The sequence below is a fragment of the Aquarana catesbeiana genome, linkage group LG03, assembly GCF_042186555.1.
Source record: "Aquarana catesbeiana isolate 2022-GZ linkage group LG03, ASM4218655v1, whole genome shotgun sequence".
Lineage (NCBI taxonomy): Eukaryota > Metazoa > Chordata > Amphibia > Anura > Ranidae > Aquarana > Aquarana catesbeiana.
Genome location: NC_133326.1, coordinates 622,764,935 through 622,788,190, shown reverse-complemented (window position 1 = coordinate 622,788,190; position 23,256 = coordinate 622,764,935). Strand labels below are relative to the sequence as shown.

Sequence of the window (23,256 nt, the reverse complement as noted above, 5' to 3'; positions counted from 1 at the left end):
CCCCAGAAAGCCCCTCCTAACCTCCTTACATCACCATGCCCATCATTGCAGCCTTATTGTGCCCATCATTGCCACCTCACCATGCCCATCATTGCAGCCTTACTATGTCCATCATTGCCGCCTCACCATGCCCATCATTGCAGCCTTACTGTGCCCCTCATTGCCACCTCACCGTACCAATCAATGTAGCCTCACTGTGCCCATCATTGCCGCCTCACTGTGCCAATCATTGCCACCTTACCGTGCCAATCAATGTAGCCTTACTGTGCCCATCATTGCCGCCTTACTGTGCCAATCATTTCCGCCTCACTGTGCCAATCAATGTAGCCTTACTGTGCCCATCATTGCTGTCTTAAGCATTTAGGATTAAGCATTTGGGAATTGTTTTTCACTTTAGGTGAATGTAGGCAATAATGGGGGCAGACTGACCTAAAGTCATTTTCCAAATCCTGGCAATTATTGTCCTGCCTAGAAATCACACATGGTCACATGGTACACATACGGCAATGTTTCTGAGCCACTCAGGGCCCCTCCATCGCTTGCCTGATGAAGGGGCCCTACGTGTCTCTGAAACATTGCCGTATGTGTACCATGTGACCATGTGAATAAAGCTTTGGACCCTTCTGAGGAATCCTTGATGTGCTGGTGACATTTCTTCACCCTGATGGTTTCCAGCTAGTAGTTATTACAGCACCCACCATTACTACAGCCATTCCCATGAATGTGTGCGCGGGAAATATTGTGTTTGGACCAACTGAGAACAGGCACATGTATGTATTTCACAACAGCTTATATGGCAGTGATGGTGAACCTTGGCAGCCCAGATGTTTTGGAACTACATTCCCCATGATGCTCAACTACACTACAGAGTGCATGAGCATCATGGGAAATGTAGTTCCAAAACACCTGGGGTGCCAAGGTTCACCATCACATTTATATGCACATACTTTGTTCCAAGACAATCGCTCACCAAGTAATAACAGACAGTCCAGAGTGGAGAGGTCCTACAATCATGGAAGTCTATTTGCTGTGTAACACTTAAATGTGACCTAGCCACATCCATAAATAATAATAAATAATATATATATATATATATATATATATATATATATATATATATATATATATATATATATATATTTTCATTTGAATACCTGTTGTGGAATTGGAGTATACCAAGAATTTTCAATGCTCCCCCTTGTAGTATATACTTTCAAAATCAGCAACAATAATTCCTATAGTTATGCCATGAGATGTTTCTTTTATGGTGCCCAAAAAACTGAGAGAATTGTTATCTACTCCTTCAAGTTATGTTTGGGTCAGAAACTGATTGTATGTAACTTCTGCAAATGTCCACTAGCCAAACTTTAATTGAAGGATAAACAGATTTTTCAGATGATTGCTATTTTTTTCCCCCTGAGATGAGCTTGCATTGGGGATGTCCTCTTTCTCTCCTCCCTCCAGTCTAAACATGCAGAATAGGCAAGTTTGCAGGTTTATATATAGAATTCTTGTCGGTCAGATTGTACCTGCATATCCACTTGCCATCTGATGTTAAGGGCCAGTATTAACAATTTCTAGGTGAAGTCCTAAAAGACTAATACGGTATCTTTTTATGCCAAGCCATGCATTTCCATAAGACTGATGATGTATATGCAAAAGGAGCCCACCAAACCAATTCAGTTGATGGACACTTCATAATTCAAAATAGATCACCTTATAATTTAAACAGCATTATCATTTTTTATGGCATTTTTGTTACATGTCTAATTGTTCCCATTAGTGGCTAAAACCAGTAGAGCTTTCAATATGAAAGTGATCCTAACTTGTTAAGTTAAAGTAGAACTATAGGAAAACCTTTTTTTTTCATTTTGGATACAGCAAGGGAGGGTTGATTTTTTGTGAGGTTTTTTTTGCTATATGTGTTCCATTATGGAGATTTCCCTTCACTTCCTGTCCCATAGCCAAACAGGACGTGAGTAGGGGTCTCCAAACTGCTGCCTTTTGCTAGCCTTTATCCAGGCCTTGGGGCACTATTTCTTCCATATGATATGAAATACTATTCCTCCCACTGACATCAACAATTGAGCACTATTTCTTTCACTGATATCAGTAATGGGGCACTACTCCTCCTCCTTTTGATCACTAACATTGAGGCCATGTTTACCCTCAATGATGCTGGGACTGGAACATTTTCTACCCCAAATGGCCACAATCCGGCCCCCTTAAAGCCTGAAGGACAGAAAACGGTCCCTTTGTTTGAAAATTTTGGAGACCCCTGAAACAGAGCATCACAAAAGTGGTAAAGACCAGTTAACATAAGTACTTCCTTCTCCTAGCCATTGGTTTACAGAGGAGGTCCTGCCAATGCAAACCTAATTCCAGCTTTCAGTTGGTTTACGGGAGCTCACAGTTTAGGAAATTCCACTTGTTTTTTGATTTTATGAATTATGAAAGAATATACAGGTAAGCTAAGGTCTATTTCTGTGGATTTGCCTGATTTTTTTTATTGGTTTACACTTTTCAAGTAAGGCTTTTAAGCCAAAACACATTAGCTTTCTGCTGTAAACTGGACCACTTGATTTTTAATAAATAAACTCTGTGTAATATATGGACTCCAGCGTTGACTTTTTTCGAATACTTTTGGGCCTGTTTAAGTAGATATAAGCTACCTTATAAATGTTTTTGCCCCATGGAAGGAAATGCTGTAGGAGAACTTTTGTTCTTCATGTAGAACGGACCCTGGTTTGGTTTGAACTTTGAACCTAAATTCTTCTAATTTCTAAGGTGCCATTTTGCTCAAATTCTCCACTGCTGCACTTTATCACTTTTCTACATGTTCTTGATATTAAAAAGCCTTTCTGTAGCTGTATATGCTAAAATGACTTTGCTGAATGTGTATCACGTTAAGTCCTTGCTTTGTATTTCCTCCAGTTATCAATGCCTTATCTCAGCGGTACATTCTTCAGGCCAGCGACCAGGAGGATCTGCAGGGATGGGTGGAGGCCCTAAATGCAGCATCTAAAATTACTGTAAGTATGTGCTGTGACCTCTTTAATATTTTTAGAACAGAGTTCTAATGTATAAATCCAAAAGATTATATTTACTTTACCATGACACGTCAGGTTCCACCCCAACCTCTTCTAGTCGAACCCAACCTTAATCTATTCAGTAATTACCTTTTCTTACCTACTTCTAGGCAAAGTCCAGTCACTTAGAGACCCAGTCCATGACTAGCCTAAGAATTCTTAATAAAAATGTATGTGAATTAAGGGCTTATGTTCTTGTTATTAGTGTACATACTATGTTTTATATACAGTTAATATAATTCCCCACAAGTTTACAGCTAAAAGCAGTATGGCGTATTATGCCATATAAAACACCAGTTCACTTTTCTATCATGAAAAGACTTATCTGATGCTAGATCCAGTTTGCACTCACTTAATAACTAGAGTGTTATCTTGTAAGGGTCTAGGCACCACTGATTGAGGGAGTACTGGAACTTACTGTGCCCTGGAGAAATAGAAACTTGGGGGTTGCCTATTGGTACAGTGGGGAAATGTGAATAACACCATTAATGTCAGTGAATGCACAAATGGCATAAATATGGTAATACTCAGATAATGAAGCAGGGGATAGGTGCACCTATGAGAGTCATGCATGTATAGTATATATGCTATATAGTATGAATTCTCAGTAGAATTATACAAGATATATTGAATATGTGGAATTTGGTCAAAAGGGCAAGCAAGGGAAATTGGCAAACAAGGGAGTCTAAACTATAGTCTGTGGTCCCGCAAAGCTGATCAGAAAAGTCCATACAGATATGATCGCACGGCGTGAAAGCAGGCTTTTCTTTTTTTATCATTGCATACTTGTGGTTAAGCTTTATGCCTTGCCTGTAGAAGAACAGCTGCACAGATGATGAGCTCGCATCAGATAAAATTGTGTTGCAGTAATTCATGTGTAATCATGATACACAGACGGCGGCTATGTCTTTCTGTCCAATTGCATCAGCTATAAAATGTGCTGAGCTAGCACTTTATACAAACAATTACTTTGTTTCTCTTCATTCCTTTTTTTTTTGTAATGGAATACTCTTTTAAATGATGCTCATCCATCAAGATGAAGCCTTTGCTCTCCCACCCTCTATCCCAGTGGCCCCCAAACTTTCTAAACAAAGGTCCAGTTCACTGTCCTCCAGACTTTGGGGTGGTTAAACTGTGGCCAGTGGAAAAGAAAATGCCCCGGTGTCACTGGTCAGTAGGAGTAAACAAAGCCTCAGGGTTGTTGATCCAGTGGGAGTAAAAATGACCAAGTGCCTGTGGGGAGGAGGAATTGTGCTTCATTGTTGGTATCAGCAGAAGGCAGTGTGCCTCATAATTAGTGTCGATGGGAGGAAGAGTGCCCCGTCATTGGTGTCAACAGCAGCAATAGTGCCCCATTGTTGGTGGGAGTGGGAGGAATAATGCCCCATTGTTGGTGTGAGTGGGAGGAATAATGCCCCAGTGTTGGCGTGAGTGGGAGGAATAATGCCTCATTGTTGGTGTGAGTGGGAGGAATAATGCCCCAGTGTTGGCGTTAGTGGGAGGAATAGTGCCCCATTGTTGGTGTGAGTGGGAGGAATAATGCCCCATTGTTGGTGTGAGTGGGAGGAATAGTGCCCCATTGTTGGTGTGAGTGGGAGGAATAGTGCCCCATTGTTGGTGTGAGTGGGAGGAATAATGCCCCAGTGTTGGTGTGAGTGGGAGGAATAATGCCCCAGTGTTGGTGTCAGTGGGAGGATAGTGCCTCATTAATTGCGTCAGTGAGAGGAATAATGATTCTTTTTGTTTGCATTGGGGGGAGGGGGGGAATAGTGCGCCATCATTGGTGTAAGTGGGAGCAATAGGGCCCCAAGGTCCGGTTAAAGATAAGCAGAGCTGCATCTGGCCCATGGGCCGCCCTTTGGGGACTGCTGTTTTTTTTCCCTTAAAAACACTTATTGTAGTGTATGTGTTTCTTTGTTTGTACCTGTCAAAAGCATGGATGGGGTAAGCTCCTATAATCTTTAGCATGTCACATCAAGGTACCATAAAGGTGCTTGTTCAGACACTTACTGGTATAGGGTGACAACATGCTGTCCCTGTCTCCCAAATGCTCTTGCATTGGCACTGTCTTTGATACCAGTGGCATTAATTATTATGCTTCCTCTATATTTGATATATTTCATACAGAGATTTGTAAACTTCTGCTATTGTTGCTATCTTTAGGACAGGCAATGTAGTCAGCATACCCCCCTAATAACTGCTAGAGAGCTTGTGGTTTCCAATGTAAAGCTGTATTAAACCCAAAAACAAAATATTATATATTGCAGTTTACCAATTCTTAGATGCGATGCTGCATTTGTTTTCTTTTTCTAGGCTTTCTTTTTACATATAGTTACATAGTAGGTGAGGTTGAAAAAAGACATAAGTCCATCAAGTCCAACCTATGTTTCCTTTATTTTAACCTGGTAATTTGCCCAGTAAGTATGTTTTTCAACAGAACGAGCTGTTCTGCAGACATAGCAGTTACATGGTTGAGATAAACCATTTACCACTGACAGAGGTGCTTTACAATGGGCAGCTTTTATTTACTTATGTATAAGCTTTTTCCGCAAAAGAAAAAAAAAAGTTTGCTGTAACTGCTGTGTTAGCTGAAGTTTGTATTTTATTGGGATTTTATGTCATAGACCAAAACAAAGTGGCACATAATTGTGAACTGGAAGGAAAATGATAAATGGTTTTCAACATTTTTTACAAATTAATATGTGAAATGCGTGCATTTGTATTCAGCCCCCCTGAGTCAATACTTTGTAGAACCCCCTTTCACTGCAATTACAGCTGCAAGTCTTTTAGGGGATGTCTCTACCAGATTTGCACATCTAGAGAATGACATTTTTGCCCATTCTTCTTTGCAAAATAGCTCAAACTCTGTCAGATTGGATGGAGAGCGTCTGTGAACAGGAATTTCTAGGTCTTGCCACAGATTCTCAGTTGGATCTAGGTGTGGACTTTGATTGGTCGATTCTAAAGCCTCCTACACACGATCGGATTTTCCGCAGACAAAACGTCAGACTTTTGTCTGAAGGGCATTGGCCATGAACTTGTCTTGCATACAAAGGGCACACAATTGTCAATCAACAAACACGAACGTAGTGACGTACTATGTGGCTTTTCAGCTCTTTAGCGCCACCCTTTGGGCTCCTTCTGCTAATGTTGTGTTTGGTGAGCAATGATTCCAAGCGTGTGTTTGTACTTTGAACTTTTGTCTGATGGACTTGTGCACACATGATAGGAAAATCTGACAACAGACCGGTGTCCACAGAAAATTTATAAGCCTGCCATCCAACATTTGTCTGCGGAAAATCCGACAACAGTTGTCCGATGGAGCGTACAAACAGTCGGATTTTAGGCCAACAGTCTGTCAACACACAATTCCCGCCGGAAAATCCGATCGTGTGTACGAGGCTTAACACATGAATGTGCTTTGATCTAAACCCTTCCATTGTAGTTCTGGCTGTATGTTTAGGGTCGTTGTCCTCCTGTCCTCTCTAGATGTGCAAAGCTGGTAGAGACATCCCCCAAAAGACTTGCAGCTTTAATTGCAGTGAAAGGTAGTTCTACAAAGTATTGACTCAGGGGGGGCTGAATACAAATGCACACCACACTTTTCACATATTTATTTGTAAAAAAACTTGAAAACCATTTATCATTTTTATTTTATTTATTTATTTCAGGTACTTATATAGCGCCATCAATTTATACAGCGCTTATATATATATATATATATATATATATATATATATATATACATTGTACATTCACATCAGTCCCTACCCTCAAGGAGCTTACAATCTAAGGTCCCTAACTCACATTCATACATACTAGGGACAATTTTACACAGGATCCAATTAACCTACCAGCATGTCTTTGGAGTGTGGGAGGAAACCGGAGTACCCGGAGGAAACCCACGCAGGCACAGGGAGAACATGTAAACTCCAGGCAGGTAGTGTCATGGTTGGGATTCGAACCAGTGACCCTTCTTACTGCTAGGCGAAAGTGCTATCCACTACACCACTGTGCCACCCATTTTTTTATCATTTTTTATCATTTTTTATCATTTTCTTTCCACTTCACAATAATGTGCCACTTTGTGTTGGTCTATCACATAAAATCCCAATAAAATACATTTACGTTTTTGGTTGTAACATGACAAAATGTGGAAAATTTCAAGGGGTGTGAATACCTTTTCAAGGCACTGTATGCATTTTTTGGTGCAGAAACTAACTACAGTCCATTTAACATTCTTTCCTACGGGACATCTTTACACCTATGCTTTTTTCAGCCGCTGCATTTTTTGAAAGGACCAGGGAATTTTTTAAAGCATTCAAAAAGTAAAACACGTGAAAAATGCATCAAAAACACATGTGCAAGAACACAAAACGCACAGCAAAAAGCACTACAGAAACGTATCAAAGGCAAATTGCATAGGTGTGCACCATAATGCTGACACTATAAGACAGGAACAGTGTTACTGGCAGAATCACCGTGTGAAATAAAGGGGGGAAAAAGCCTAAAAATGAAAACTAAGGAAAACTAAGCGCGCCTGAAAGGTAACCCCCCGGGAGAGCGCTTCTCCTAGGGGTGATGCAGGGAGGAGCCGCAAGAGACACAGAGGGACCCCAGAAGACGAGGATTGGGCCACTCTGTGCAAAACGAGCTGCACAGTGGAGGTAAGTATGATACGTTTGTTATTTAAAAAAAAAAAAATGAACCCTTACGATCACTTTAAGTTCCACAGTGAGTATAACAAGGATGCTACCCTGTTTCCCCCAAAAATAAGACCTAGCGTGATTGTCAGTGATGGCTGCAATATAAGCCCTACCCCCCAAATAAGCCCTACCCTGTTTCCCCAAAAATAAGCCCTATCCTGAAAATAAGACCTACAAGGACTTTAACTAGGGCTTATTTGTAGGGTAGGGCTTATATTGCAGCTATCACCGACAATCACGCTAGGTCTTATTTTCGGGGAAACAGGGTATGCTGCATATACAGACAGATTTTACTGTTGGTGGGTTTAGTAGCACTTTAATCATCATGATTAAGGCTTGATGGCCGAAACGCGTGGGGATCTTTGACTGTTGTTCACCTGCAGTAATAAAACAATGTTTTAGCCGACTTTCAGGGCACCAGCTTTTCTCTTTTCTTCTCTTTTTCCTTTTTTTTTTTGCACGAATATATTTTTGGGTTTCATACAATTTTAAGTCATATGAAAGTACTTTGATTAGTTGCACTTAAAATAATAAATGGAACGATTTGTTCATAAATACAGAGCTGCATTATTTTGGGTTGTTTTTATCTGCCTGGAATTCAGCTCATTTTTAGTTTATTAAAGTATTTGGTACTTACTCCAGCACTTGCAGTTAACCCATCAGTGCTGCTGGCTCCTGCTGTCTCAGTGCTGCTTACCTAAACTTCCAGTATTCACAGGAATGAGATAACAGAGGACAGTGCAGTCTCCAGTCAGTCTATCAGCTTGAAGAATGGGGGGGGGGGGGGGGGAGATGGAGGAGCAGGGGAGCGCCTTTCCATTCTGAGACATGTTTCTTTTGATGCACACAGTGTAGGGACTAGGAGACACAACTCAAGTACCTGCATGTAAGGGTGGCTCCATAGCAGTGGCTGTGCGTCCATAAGGGCGCACGGGCGCTGCCCCCTCTCTCCAGCCACCCCTCTAGCACCAATAGATAGATTCATGACCGCCGCTGCCACCCCCTATTCAGGCGCCCAGCCCCTTTTAAGGCGCTGGGCGCCTGAATTACAGCGGCAGGGGTTTTTTTTAAGCACCTGATTAGAGCCATAGGCTCTAATAGGTGTCAAAAAAGGTGACCTGCGAGGGCCATGCTGGGCACTCGCAGGTCACTCAGCTATGTTACAATGAATATCTGCTTTCCTAACACTAAACCGCCTCTCCTCCAATCAGGTGCTCAGATCTGTTACCCGTCAGCTGATTGGCTGAAACGACAGGCGCTGTAATTGGACGCCTATCAGGCGTCCAATCATAGCAGAGGACGGGAAGAGAGGACAGGAGAAGACATGGAGGAGCTGTCCCACTGCCACCGACACAGGGTACAGACGGCGGGCGGGGGGCACACTGTCAGCATTTGATATGGCACATTGGCTGCGTTTGATGGGGCACAGTGAGGCTGCATTTATTGGGGCACAGTGGCAGCATTTGATGGCACAGTGGGAGTGTTTGACATGGCACAGTGGGTGCGTTTGATGGGCACAGTGCATAGTTGCCAACATTGCAAAAAAAAAATTCGGGACACTTTTTTGCATGTAGGCGGAGCCTTGCTATAATTAGGGGGCATGGTATTCTTTTGTAGGCGGGGCATACTGTAACAGAAAAATGTGGAATAATGGGCGTGGCTCGGAAGGGTTGTGGTATGAGATGAATGAGGGATGGAGGGGGAAAGAAAAAGAAAGAGAGAAAGAAAAAGAGAGAAAGAAAGAGGGATGGAGTGACAGAAGGCCCAGATCCTACACAACAGTAGAAATATGTGTATTCCAGAAAGTTTAACAATCAGCAGATAAAGATAATCCAAACACCTGGTGTTGGCACTTCAATCATCCCGGCACCATGGTTGTTATGGTGTCAGGATGATTGAAGTGCATTATTTCTATTATTACATTGTAATATAGAATGAAATTATTTAACTCACCATAATGCAGAATCAGTGGAAGCCCTGAGCGTGTCACCTGCCACGTCGCCTGCCACCAGATGCCATCAGGTGTCCCCAGCGGAGTCCCCCCTTACATCAGGCATTTCCAGCTGACTCCTGCCTTACATCAAGCATTGCCAGCAGAGTCCCCCCTTACATCAGGCATTGCCAGCGGAGTCCCCCTTACATCAGGCATTGCCAGCGGAGTCCCCCCTTACATCAGACATTGCCTGCGGAGTCCCCCCTTACATCAGACATTGCCCGCGGAGTCCCCCCTTACATCAGACATTGCCAGCGGAGTCCCCCCTTATATCAGACATTGCCAGCGGAGTCCCCCCTTACATCAGAAATTGCAGCAGAGTCCTGTCCTTACACCAGGCATCCCCCAAATGGAGCCCCCCCTTTTCTTACATTAGGCATTCCCAGCAGTGAAGACTCTCTCCGCCGCTATTACTAAACAGAATGGGACAAAATACTTAGCCAGGTGGCTGCCAATAGCAATTGAGCTGCGGCGCCGCCCACCCCCGCCCCTTCCCACATCAGGTCACAGACAGACGGCAGTGGGGCGGGAGGTGGGCGGTGCCACAGCTCAAATTCTATTGGCAGCCACCCGGCCATTACTAAACAGTAATTGCTAGTTTTGGTCTTCGGCAAAATGGCGGCCGGTGGAGACATTGTCTCCATTGACCACGGACCTCTAGCGGTGGTGGCGGCGGGAAAAAAAAATCGGTAAAATAAGAATATCCCGGGACATTTCCCGGGAATGGCTAAATCAGGGAAAAGGGTCTAAATCCCGTGAATGTCCCGGGAAATTCGGGGCAGTTGGTAAGTATGACAGTGGCTGCGTTTGGTGGGCACAGTGGCTGCATTTGATGGCACAGTGGCGGCAATTGATGGCACAGTGGCTGCGTTTGATGGCACAGTGGCTGCAATTGATGGTACAGTGAGGCTTTAATTGATGGGGTTTCTTTTCAGAATTTTTCAGTTTGTTTGCACCCCCCAAAAATTTCGAACACCAGCCACTGCAGCTGCCAAGGCTGATAGCAGCAGATTTGATTCCAGTGTCAGCAGTTTGCTCATATGATTCTGGCAGGGCAGGAAAAGTTCAGCTCTATCCTCTATGAGAAGATATCTAATAGACAGGAGGAGTCCTATACAGGGACGGGAGGACAGGATCCGAATGTCCTTAGCAGCATTTGTGAGAATCTCCAGAGTGACAGATGATCTAATCCCCATTTAGATTATGATTATTATATGTTCGTTTATAAGGATTAGCTAAATACTAATCTGCTTTCATTATCCTGTTATAAATACTTCATTATGTGCATTGTTCTCTAGTGTCAGGGAGAGGCATCCATTTCCATATCTTCTCTGAGTGACAGATTCACCTGCCTAGAACCTGTAGGTGCTTGTGTGCTGTTATTTACTTACGCAAAGTGCGTACTCTATAAAATCTATACGTCTTTCAAACAACTCAAATGTAAGGCATCATGCACACTAGATGTTTTTACAGCTGCTGTTTTTGGCTTTAGGCGTTTTTTTTCTGCAGCCAGTAAACTCCCCAGCATATTATCCTATGTGTCCATGCACACATGGCTGTTCTCAGCGTTTTTTGGCAGGGGCGCTTTCTGGCTGGAAAAAAAAAAAAAACAGTGGGTTTTAAGAGGAGTTTTTCAGCTGTAAAACGCTCTAACTCTGATAAAAGCTTAAAAACTCTGGAAAATACTAAAAACCGTAAGTCCATTCATGAAATTTCCTTGCTACTAAATTTTCCACAGTCAACTGTTAGTGGTATAATAACAAAGTGGAAGCAACTGGGAACAACAGCAACTCAGCCAGGAAGTGGTAGGCCACGTAAAATGACAGAGCGGGGTCAGCACATACTGAAGCTCACAGTGCGTAGAAGTTGCCAACTGCCTGCAGAGTTAATAGCTACGGACCTCCAAACTTCGTGTGGCCTTCAGATTAGCACAGCAACAATGCGTATAGAGAGCTTCATGGAATGGGTTTCTATTGCCAAGCAGCTGCATCCATGCCTAAAGCTGCGTACACACGAGCAGAATGTCCAACAGAAAAAGTCAGACGGAAGCTTTTCATCGTCTATTCCGATTGTGTGTGGGCCTCATCAGACTTTTTGTTTCGATAATTCTGATGGACCTAGAAATAGAACATGTTCTAAATAGTTCCGATGGAACCAATTCCTATCGGGAAAACCGATCGTCTGTATGCTGTTCCGATGGACCAAAAACAACGCATGCTCTGAAGCAAGTACGAGACGGAAGCTATTGGCTACTGGCTATTGAACTTCCTTTTTCTAGTCCCATCGTACGTGCTGTACGTCACCTCGTTCTGGACGGTCGGACTTTGGTTTGACCGTGTGTAGGCAAGACCGCTTGAATGAAATTCCGTTGGAGAAACCTTCGGAGTTTATTCCGACAGCAAAACCGGTCGTGTGTATGCGGTATTACATCACCAAGTACAATGCAAAGCGTCGGATGCAGTGGTGTAAAAGACGCTGCCACTGGACTCTAGAGCGATGGAGACGTGTTCTCTGGAGTGACGAATCATGCTTCTCTGTCTGCATACAAATTAACCACTTGCTTACTGGGCACTTAAACCCCCCTCCTGTCCAGACCAATTTTCAGCTGTCGCACTTTGAATGACAATTGCGCGGTCATACAACACTGTACTCAAACTACATTTTTTCCCACAAATAGAGCTTTCTTTTGGTGGTATTTGATCACCTCTGCGGTTTTTAGTTTTTGTTAAAAAAATTGAAAAAGACCGAATTTTAAAAAAAAAACATGATTTTTCAAAATATTTTGTTATAAAATTTTGCAAACAGGTAATTTTTCTCCTTCATTGATGTACACTGATGAGGCAGCACTGATGGGCACTGATAGGTGGCAGTGATGGGCACTGATAGGTGGCAGTGATGGGCACTGATAGGTGGCAGTGATGGGCACAGATTGCTTACACTGATGGCAGCACTGCTAGGTCTCCATGACTCGATGATCACAGCGCGCCCTGCAGGGTGCACGCGGTGTGCGTGCACAGGGGAGGACGTCCCATGACGGCCTCCCAGAAATTGAGGTCCGCGCTGTGGCCGCCATTCGGCTATGGCCTGGACCGCAAGTGGTTAAAACACTTAAGGTTTGACCTCATATTTTATGGTTTTGGTAAATCTGAAGATAAAAATCTGCAGAAAATCTAATAGTGTGTATGGGGTCTAAAGCCTCGTACACACGGTACGATTGTTGGCCAACCGAGCGTCTGATTTTGGTCCAAAGGTGTGTGCCAGGATCTTGTCCTGCATACTAATGGTACACAATTGTCATGCCACAAACACGAACGTGACCCAAGGCAGAGGGGTGTAACACCGTTTTTCACGGTTCATTTTTTTCATTGAAAAAATTCTGTTTTATTCCTATTTTTTGTTTTGTGACATCTTTATATTTCTATACAGAATACGTTAAGCCATAGGTACAGTTAAATTGTTAGGCACTTTGTTTTCATTATATTATATTAAGAGTAGAATAGCGCCATTTCTACACTTCATCGTTCATCTGTGTACTCCACCTAGGTGGTAGTATTATGTAGAGGCAGCAAATCTCCATTCTCTTACCTACACATTTTTCTTATAATTTTATACATTTCTTTATATATCTCCTACCACTTTTTTACCACTTTTTTATTTTTTGATTACTGTGGCATGCATTTACTGGACCTCAATACTAGGGCCACTTTCTTTTCTTTTCACTTGATAGATACCGTAGCGCAGGGTCACCTACACGAACATAGTGACATACTCTGAGGAATTTCAGCTCTTGAGCGCCACCCTTTGGGCCCCTTCTGCTAATTTTGTGTTTGGTGAGCATTGATTCCGAGCATGCGTGTTTGTACTTTCGACTTTTGTGTTAGGGATTTGTGTACTGACCATATGAAAATCTGACGTCAAACCGCTGTCCGCTGAAAATGTGCTAGGCTATCATCCAACATTTGTTGGCCGAAAGTTGGACATGAATTACACACGATCAGACTTTTTGACAACAAACATGCAAATGAGCTGTTTTGGAGCAACATCCGAACGTGTGTACGCTCCATCGGACAAACTTTTTCTGTTTCCATCGGACTTTTGTTGGCTGTGCGAACGGACAAACTTTCCGGCAACAAAAGTCCGATGGAGCAAAGTCCGATTGTGTGTACACAAAAGCATCGGACTTTTGTACAAACTACAGTACGCGGCCGCGAGAATGTTTCCAGCGCGAACCCATCGCGCTGGTTCTCGGCGTCAGGGCACTGTACATCTTGCGCTGGCTGCAATAGGAAAAACACATTTACCTATTTCGGCCAGCGCGAGAAGGAATTCCCCTCTGGGGGCATACCAGGCCCTTAGGTCTGGTATGGATTTTAAGGGGACCCCCCTACGCCGAAAAAATGGCGTGGGGGTCTCCCCTAAATCCATACCAGACCCTTATCCAAGCACGCAGCCCGGCCGGTCAGGAAAGGGGCTGGGGATGAGCGAGCGCCCCCACCTCCTGAGCCGTACCAGGCCGCATGCCCTCAACATGGGGGTGGGTGCTTTGGGAGAGGGGGGCGCCCTGCAGCCCCCCCACCCCAAAGCACCTTGTGTCCCCATGTTGATGAGGACAAGGGCCTCTTCCCGAAAACCCTGGCCGTTGGTTGTCGGGGTTTGCGGGCGGGGGGCTTATCGGAATCCGGGAGCCCCCCTTTATAAGGGGGCCCCCAGATCCCGGCCCCCCACCCTACAGCGTACCCCTACCCATTCACCTACGGAAAAATGTGTCAATAAATAAAACACACTACACAGGTTTTAAAATTAATTTATTAGGCAGCTCCAGGTCTTCTTCCGACTTCGGGGGTCTTCTTCCGACTTCGGGGGTCTTCTTCCGACTTCGGGGGTCTCTCCGGCCTCTTCTCCCGCTCTCCGGTGACGTGTCCGCGCTCTCTGGTTCTTCTCCGGTGCCTTCTTCCTTCTGCCGGGCTCCTCCGCTATCTTCTGCTCTTTTGCCGCTCTTTTGCTAGCAGAGGAGCCCGGACATCTGGATCATCTTCTTCCCTCTTCTCTTCCAGAGATGTTGACAGGACGCTCTCTCCGGCTGTAATGCTGTCTGTGCGCTCTGCTATGACTTATATAGGCGGTGACCCCGCCCCCTATGACATCACAGTCCCGGGGCATGCTGGGACTGTGAGGTCATAAGGGGGCGTGGTCATAGGACAGACCTAAGGGCCTGGTATGCCCCTAGAGGAGAATTCCCTCTCGCGCTGGCCGAAATAGGAAAATGTGTTTTTCCTATTGCAGCCAGCGCGAGATGTACAGTACCCTGTCGCCGAGAACCAGCGCGATGGGTTCGCGCTGGAAACATTCTCGCGGCCGCGTACTGTAGTTTGTGCAAAAGTCCAATGCTCTTGTGTACACACGATCGGACTTTGCTCCATCTGACTTTTGTTGCCGGAAAGTTTGTCCATTCGCACAGCCAACAAAAGTCCGATGGAAACAGAAAAAGTTTGTCCGATGGAGTGTACACACTGTCGGATGTTGCTCCAAAACAGCTCATTTGCATGTTTGTTGTCAAAAAGTCTGATCGTGTGTACGGGCCTTAAAGGCCGGTGTCCCAATACTTTTGGCAATATAGTGTATATTGTACATTCACATCAGTCCCTGCCCTCAAGGAGCTTCCAATCTAAGGTCCCTAATTCATATTCATACATACACACACTGGGGCCAAATTAGACAGGAGACAATTAACCTACGAGCATGTCTTTGGAGTGTGGGAGGAAACCAGAGTACCCAGAGGAAACCCACACTGGCACAGGAAGAACATGCAAACTCCAGGCAGTTAGTGCCGTTGTTGATATAACTAACAACTGTAGTGCTGCCAAGCACTTAAACCCCATACACACACTATTAGATTCTCTGCAGATTTTTGTCTTCAGATTTACTAAAACCATATAATATGAGGTCAAACCTTAGGAGTTTCAATTTGTATACAATCAGTCAGGACCTTGCACTACATGGTTTTGGTAAATCTGAAGACAAAAATCTGCAGAAAATCTAATAGTGTGTATGGGGCCTTAGCCACTAAGCTGCTTATTAATTAGAATATAAATGTTTTATTGCTCTCCAAAAAAATGTAATTTGGAGCTTTCAAAAGGCAACAGATCAGACAAAGTTACCAGTAAAACTTAAAACGCAGAAGAAAAGACATTTATGGCCTGGTTTGTCAGTTCTGAAAATGAGGGACATTTAAGGCCCATACACACGATCTGACTTTTTGACAACAAACATGTAAATTACCTGTTTTAATGCAACAATCGACCGTGTGTACGCTCCATCGGACAAATGTTGGTTGTGCGAACAGACAAACTTTCCTGCAACAAAAGTCCTACGTCGGCTAGTCCGATCGTGTGTAAACAAATCCATCGGACTTTAGTCCAAAGTACAAACACGCATGCTCAGAACCAATGAAAAAGATCAGACAACAATACAGAAGTTGTCCAAAGGGTGGCGGTAATGAGCTGAAAAACCACGTAATTTGGTGAAAGTTACCTGAAAAAGTCCTGCCGTGTGTATGCATACCAAGTTCACGGCCAACGCCCTTTGGACAGAAATCCACGGAAAAGTTTGTTTGAAGTCCGATCGTGTGTACGAGGCTAAAGGCTGCTTTCACACTAGGGCGTCGGCGCCGCCATTTTTGCAGATGTTTTCGGCCGCTATCAGGGCGCTTTTAACCCCACTAGTGGCCAAAAAAGGGTTAAAACGACCCGCAAAGTGCCGCTGCAGCGGTGCTTTGCCGGCGGTTCGGCGGTGTAGCCCATTCATTTCAATGGGCAGGAGCTGTGGAGGAGCGGTGTATACACCGATCCAAAGATGCTGGTTGCAGGAATTTCATCACCTCAGTGTGAAAGCACAGGGGCTTTCACACTGAGACTGCAGGGGAGCCATTTTTCAAGTGCTTTACAGGCGCTATTTTAGCCCAAAAGCGCCTAAAAAAATGCCTCAGTGTGAAAGGGGTCTAAAGCCTCGTACACACGATCGGATTTTCCGACGAGAAATGTGTGATGACAGGCTGTTGGCGGAAAATCTGCCCGTTTGTATGCTCCATCGGACAATTGTTGTCGGATTTTCCGTGGACAAATGTTGGCTAGCAGGTTTTAAAATTTTCCGTGGGCAAATGTCTGTTGTCGGATTTTCAAAGGCTTTTTTTTTCTAGTGATATCAAGAATAATATTATTATGCTTTTTTTTGGGGGGAGGGGGGGGGGGGGCAAGTTACCACAACACCATTATCCCATGTTGGTGTCCCTTGTCAATTTTACATTGTATTTTTTTAAATGTAACTGCCTACTCCCAAACTGTCATTTGAAGTAAAACACATAGCCAAGTATTATTCTCCACAATTTTTTTATTGTGCATTAAAAAAAGGAAAGAAATAAAATTAGACATGCTATCTGCCAATAGAACTTAACCAAAAAGTGCATTCTATGCATCCAAAAATATAGAAAATATACCAAATCAAATCATTATTCAACCAAAAAAATAATGTCAAAGCAATAACTCCATGGCCAATAATAAATAATACTTTATCTCCCCCGATTCCGCAACATGGCTGGTTGACGAACGGCCGTTCAGAAATGAACTGAAAAGCGCGAAATGAAACGCGCAAAATGAAAAGCGTGGACTGAAAAGCGTGAAATGTAAAGCGCAAATCAATACTCAACAAACTTCTACTAACACGAAATTAGCAGAAGGAGCCCAAAGGGTGGCGCTAAAGAGCTGAAAAACAACGTAGTATGTCACTACGTTCGTATTTGTTGGCTGACAATTTCTTGCCTTTTTATATGCGAGACAAGTTTTGGCCAACGCCCTTCGGACAAAAGTCCACGGTTTTGTTGGCCAACAATCCGATCGTGTTTACGAGGCTTTAGGGAAAATTTGGCAACCATGATGTAGACATCAAAAGATGTATCCAACCATAAAATTTAGTGTGAGGTTGGGTGCCAATAACCAAAGCCTAAACAAAGCCTTTGATGTATACCAAGCAGGTTTTTTCAGTCTTTGGATCAACTTATGTCATCCATTGTTTGAGAAAATTCCCTGGAAATGCCACAGGCTAGAAGCAGAACATTTGTATATTTCTAGGAATAGCTGGAAGTTTAATGTATTGATTGTATTCTATAAAGTGTCCAGACTGTAATAGGGTTGATTTATAAAAACTGTAGAAGGAAAAATTAGTACAAATTTACATTACTGCCAGTGCCTATGGCTGCCATTTAGAATTCTCATCTCATTTTATCTAAAAGGTAAAACATCATCATTTGCAATTGGCAACAACTTCACTTTCTGCTCTTTTCTCCATTGTTATTAAAAATGGAATGAATCAATCAATCTCAATGTCCCCAGCAAGAGCAAGCAAAGGACAGACACCTGTTAATCAACAAACGTACAAATCTACCGTTTTTTTCATGGTGGAAACGCACGGTAATGCTCCAGTGAGCAGCACTTCCTCTACCGAACTCTCAAGATATCATACATTACCAGAGCAGCTGCTGTTTTGTTTGGTAATGTTGTGCACCAATGAGCAGCAGAAACAAATTGTCAAAGTATAACGGTAACAAACCGTCTATCACCATTTCCCTCCCACTTAGTTGTCATGGGCAGATTTTTTTTCCTTCTGATAAATTGGTGTAGGTAGTACAAAGTCTAGATAAGTAATAGCTAACAAGGCCTGGAGATTATTCAACAGAATAGAATGGATTTGAATACAAAACAAGACGCAAGTTTAACAAAAAAAAAGGACAAAAAAGGCAAAGCTCAAAGGGAAACTACATTTGGGTTTGTGTCAGTTTTATATTTTTTATTATGTTTATATATTTTGAAACTAATGTTTAAATATGAGATAGTATCCAATATTGAGAGTTTTAATTTCCCTGAACTTTTAGCAACTATTGCAAAAATGTTTCAAACTGTAGCCATTTTGGAGAAATGCATTGCAGAGTCAATAAGGAAGGCACAATTAAGGTGGATTTTAGGAGAGCATGGTTCCTAATGCCGCGTACACACGAGCAGAATGTCCGACAGAAAAAGTCAGACGGAAGCTTTTCATCGTATATACCGATCGTGTGTAGGCCTCATCTGACTTTTTTTTTTTTAAATTCTGATGGACCTAGAAATGGAACATGTTCTAGATCTTTCCAATGGACCCAATTCCTATCGGGAAAACCGATCGTCTGTATGCTGGTCCGACGGACCAAAAAAGACGCATGCTCTGAAGCAAGTACGAGACGGCAGCTATTAGCTACTGGCTATTGAACTTCCCTTTTCTAGTCCCGTCGTAAGTGTTGTATATCACCTCTTTCTGGAAGGTCAGACTTTGGTCGGACTTTGGGTTGACCGTGTGTAGGCAAGACCGCTTGAATGGAAATCCGTCGGAGTTCCGTCAGAGAAACCGTCTGAGTTTATTACAACGGCTAAACCGGTCCTGTGTACGCGGCATAAGGGTTATGAAAGCTCATTTTACCTATCCTGGAAATGTTCTCATGGTAAAGAATGGTTGTTTATTAGACTAATTATTATTATTTAAATAAAAATAAAAAGCAGACAGCAAAAAAAAAAAAAAAAGACATTTTTTTAAAACAAAGTAACAATTAAATACACAACAGAGAGCTGGGAACAATGTAAGAATGCAGCACAGGAAGTTATCAAATTGCAAGATTTCTGTATGGAACAACAGGAATTGTTTTTTGCACTGGTCTAAAGCCTCGTACACACGATTTTCCACAGACAAAACCTTGGACTTTTGTCCGAAGGCCTGTGCCTGGATTTTGTCTTGCATACAAATGACAAGGTATTGTCGGCCAACAAACATGAACGTAATGACGTACTGCGTGGTTTTTCACCTCTTTAGCGCCACCCTTTGGGCTCCTTCTGTTAATTTCGTGTTAGAAGTTTGGTGAGTGTTGATTCGCACTTTTCATTTTGCACTTTTCAGTTTGTTTCTAAAAGGCCGTTCGTCAACCAGACATGTTGCGGAATTGGAGGAGATAACGTGTTATTTATTATTGGCCTTGGAGTTATTGCTTTGACCCAAGTCCAGTCCAGGAACAGGAGGAGGAGGAATTCTTGGACCAAAAAATGGTTGCTTTATTAATCGTGACCAATTATGTCATATGCCTTTGCTTCGGGAGCTCCAGGAGAAATAATCCGGATGATTTTCGGAATTATCTCCGGAAGACGGACCCCTGCTTTCACCAACTCTTGGCATTGGTGACTCCCTATATTAAGAAGTAGGACACATGCATGAGGCTTATTTTATTTTTTTGGTTGAATAATAATGATTTGATTTGTTATATTTTCTATATTTTTGGATGCATAGGATGCACTTTTTGGTTAAGTTCTATTGGCAGATAGCATATCTAATTTTATTTGTTTTCTTTTTTTAATGCACAATAAAAAAATTGTGGAGAATAATATTTGGCTGTGTTTTACTTCAAATGACAGTTTGGGAGTAGGCAGTAACATTTTAAAAAATACAATGTAAAGTTGACAACTGACTCCAACATAGCTATATCTTTGATCTTAAAAACTACGGGATAATGGTGTTGTGGTAACTTGCACCAAAAAAAAAAAAATAACAAGCATAATAATATTATTCTTGATATCACTAGAAAAAAAAAGCCTTTGAAAATTTGTTTGCAATAACTCCATCAGTATCACCAGCAAAGCAGCTTCATTATTATCCCAATAAAGAAGAAGAGAATTGTGCGCTGCATTTCTAGATTTCATAATTTGCCACGTCACAAATGTTAATTCTCCATTACGAACACTAGTTTACAAGACTGACCGCTTCCGGCTTGTCCTTGCTTCCAAACATGCGTGTTTGTACTTTGGACGTTTGTCCGACGGACTTGTGTACATACGCTCGGTAATTCCAACAACAGACATTTGTCCGCGGAAAATTTTAAAGCCTGCCATCCAGCATTTGTCCGCAGAAAATCTGACAACAATTGTCCGATGGAGCGTACAAACGGTTGGATTTTCCGCCAAAAGCCTGTCATCACACATTTCTCGTCGGAAAATCCGATCATGTGTACGAGGCTTAAGGCCCCTTTCACAAATGCAGAACAATTGTCCACTTTTCATCTAAACGTTCATGGATTAAAAACGGACATCAGTGCATCTCTGTGGAAAATCATATGTAAACGGATGATCATCCTTTTACACTTGCTTCCGTCAACATCTGTTTTTTGAAACGGATCAAAGCCCTATTTTTCTTCCATTCAAAAAACCGATCAGATGAAAAACAGATGTAAACGGACAAACAGTCAGTTATTGCATGAAAAAATGGCTCTGGGACTCAAGTTGTTAAGGACTCTAAAAATACTGATATAAAAATGGATGAAAAACTGATGACAAACTGATGAAAAAACGTTTCATTCGACTTTTCTTTGAAAAAAAACGTGGCTGAACTGATGAAAGGAACGATCCACATATGTGGAAATGTCCAAACAGATTAACCAGTTCCGGACCACCCATCGCATATATACTGCGGCAGGGCGATCCGGCTGCGCAAAAATCACATACATGTACGTGATTTTGTGCATGCGGTTTTGGGCGCGCTTGCGGCGCTCCTGCTATGATTTGAGACGGGGGAGCCAATCAACAGGTCCGGCGGCTGCGATGGCTGCCAAGACCCGCCGATCGTTCACAGGAGAGACGGATTAACTGTCTGCATGTGTAAACAAGGCAAACGGCAGATCTGTCAGGAAGGGAAAGAGAGATCTTGTGATTCAGCTAAGCTGAATCACGGATCGCTCTTTTCCTTCAGTGTGACATTGCCCCACACAGTTAGTATGCACCTCCCTAGGGAACATTTAACCCTTTGATCGCTCCTGGTGTTAACCCCTTCCCTGCCAGTGTCATTTATAGAGTAATCAGTGCATTTTTATAGCACTGATCATTGTATTGGTGTCACTGGTCCCCAAAAAGTGTCACTCAGTGTCAGATTTGTCCGCTGCAATGTCGCAGTCCTGCTAAAAATCGCAGATCACCACCATTACTAGTAAAAACAATAAAAAAATAAAAAGTCCCTAAATCTATCCCCTATTTTGTAGATGCTAACCAATCAACATACGCTTATGGGGATTTTTTTACAAAAAATATGTAACAGAATACATATTGGCCTAAATTTTATGAAGAAATTTAATTTTTTTAATTTTTTTATTTGAATGTTTTATAGCAGAAAGTAGAAAATATTGTTTTTTATTCAAAATTTTTTTGTTTATAGCGCAAAAAATAAAGCGTGCAGAGCCGATCAAATACCACCAAAAGAAAGCTCTTTTAGTGGGGAAAAAAAGGGCATCAATTTTATTTGGGTAAAGCGTTGCATGACTGCTTTTCAAGGTATATTTAACAGTCCAAAAGGAACCAAATAAAAGTTTATGGTTAGAGTTTACATATGCTTTAAGGATGAGAGCTGTTGCACCATAGAAAACTTTGGTGTATGTAGGACATTACCATACTGATTTCTTTTTTCAGTTGTTAATATTAGAGAAAACCAGTGGTGAAAATTGCACCTGGGTGTTGATTTGATTTGTATTTTTCATAGCACTCTTTTGATGATGCTTTCCATTGCTGGTTATCTGTAAATGCATGAAAAGCTGCCTCTTGCCCATGAATTCCTCACAGTCTTCATGACTTTGGTCTGAATGTTGTATTAATAGGTGACCCTCTTTTCCATCTCAGAAGGTTGAAAGATCAATCATAAGCATAAAAAGCAAGATATTGATAAACAATCTTCCTTTCCCATCTTCCGACATTTTCCAGCAAGCACCATTATGTTGTCAATAGACTTTTTTATTCTCAGGCTTTGTCTTACATAGTTACATAGTAGGTGAGGTTGAAAAAAGACACAAGTCCATCAAGTCCAACCTATGTGTGTGATTATGTGTCAGTATTACATTACATATCCCTGTATGTTGCGGTCATTCAGATGATTATCTAATAGTTTCTTGAAGCTATCAATGCTCCCCGCTGAGACCACCGCCTGTGGAAGGGAATTCCACATCCTTGCCGCTCTTACAGTAAAGAACCCTCTACGTAGTTTAAGGTTAAACCTCTTTTCTTCTAATTGTAATGAGTGGCCACGAGTCTTATTAAACTCTCTTCTGCGAAAAAGTTTTATCCCTATTGTGGGGTCACCAGTACAGTATTTGTAAATTGAAATCATATCCCCTCTCAAGCGTCTCTTCTCCAGAGAGAATAAGTTCAGTGCTCGCAACCTTTCCTCATAACTAAGATCCTCCAGACCCTTTATTAGCTTTGTTGCCCTTCTTTGTACTCGCTCCATTTCCAGTACGTCCCTCCTGAGGACTGGTGCCCAGAACTGGACAGCATACTCCAGGTACGGCCGGACCAGAGTCTTGTAGAGCGGGAGAATTATCGTTTTATCTCTGCATTTGATCCCCCTTTTAATGCATGCCAATATT

The 23,256-nt window shown here is 42.6% G+C and overlaps 1 protein-coding gene across 3 annotated transcripts in view; it reads left to right on the top strand.

The window, feature by feature from the left end:
* The window catches only part of PLEKHA2 (pleckstrin homology domain containing A2), a 195,392-nt gene that overhangs the window by 93,335 nt on the left and 78,801 nt on the right, over nt 1-23,256 (top strand). For all 3 annotated transcript variants that reach the window (XM_073622353.1, XM_073622352.1, XM_073622354.1), the window contains exon 5: nt 2,935-3,032. In XM_073622353.1, coding sequence (XP_073478454.1) covers nt 2,935-3,032 — 98 coding nt within the window. The remainder of the gene's footprint in view (nt 1-2,934; nt 3,033-23,256) is intronic.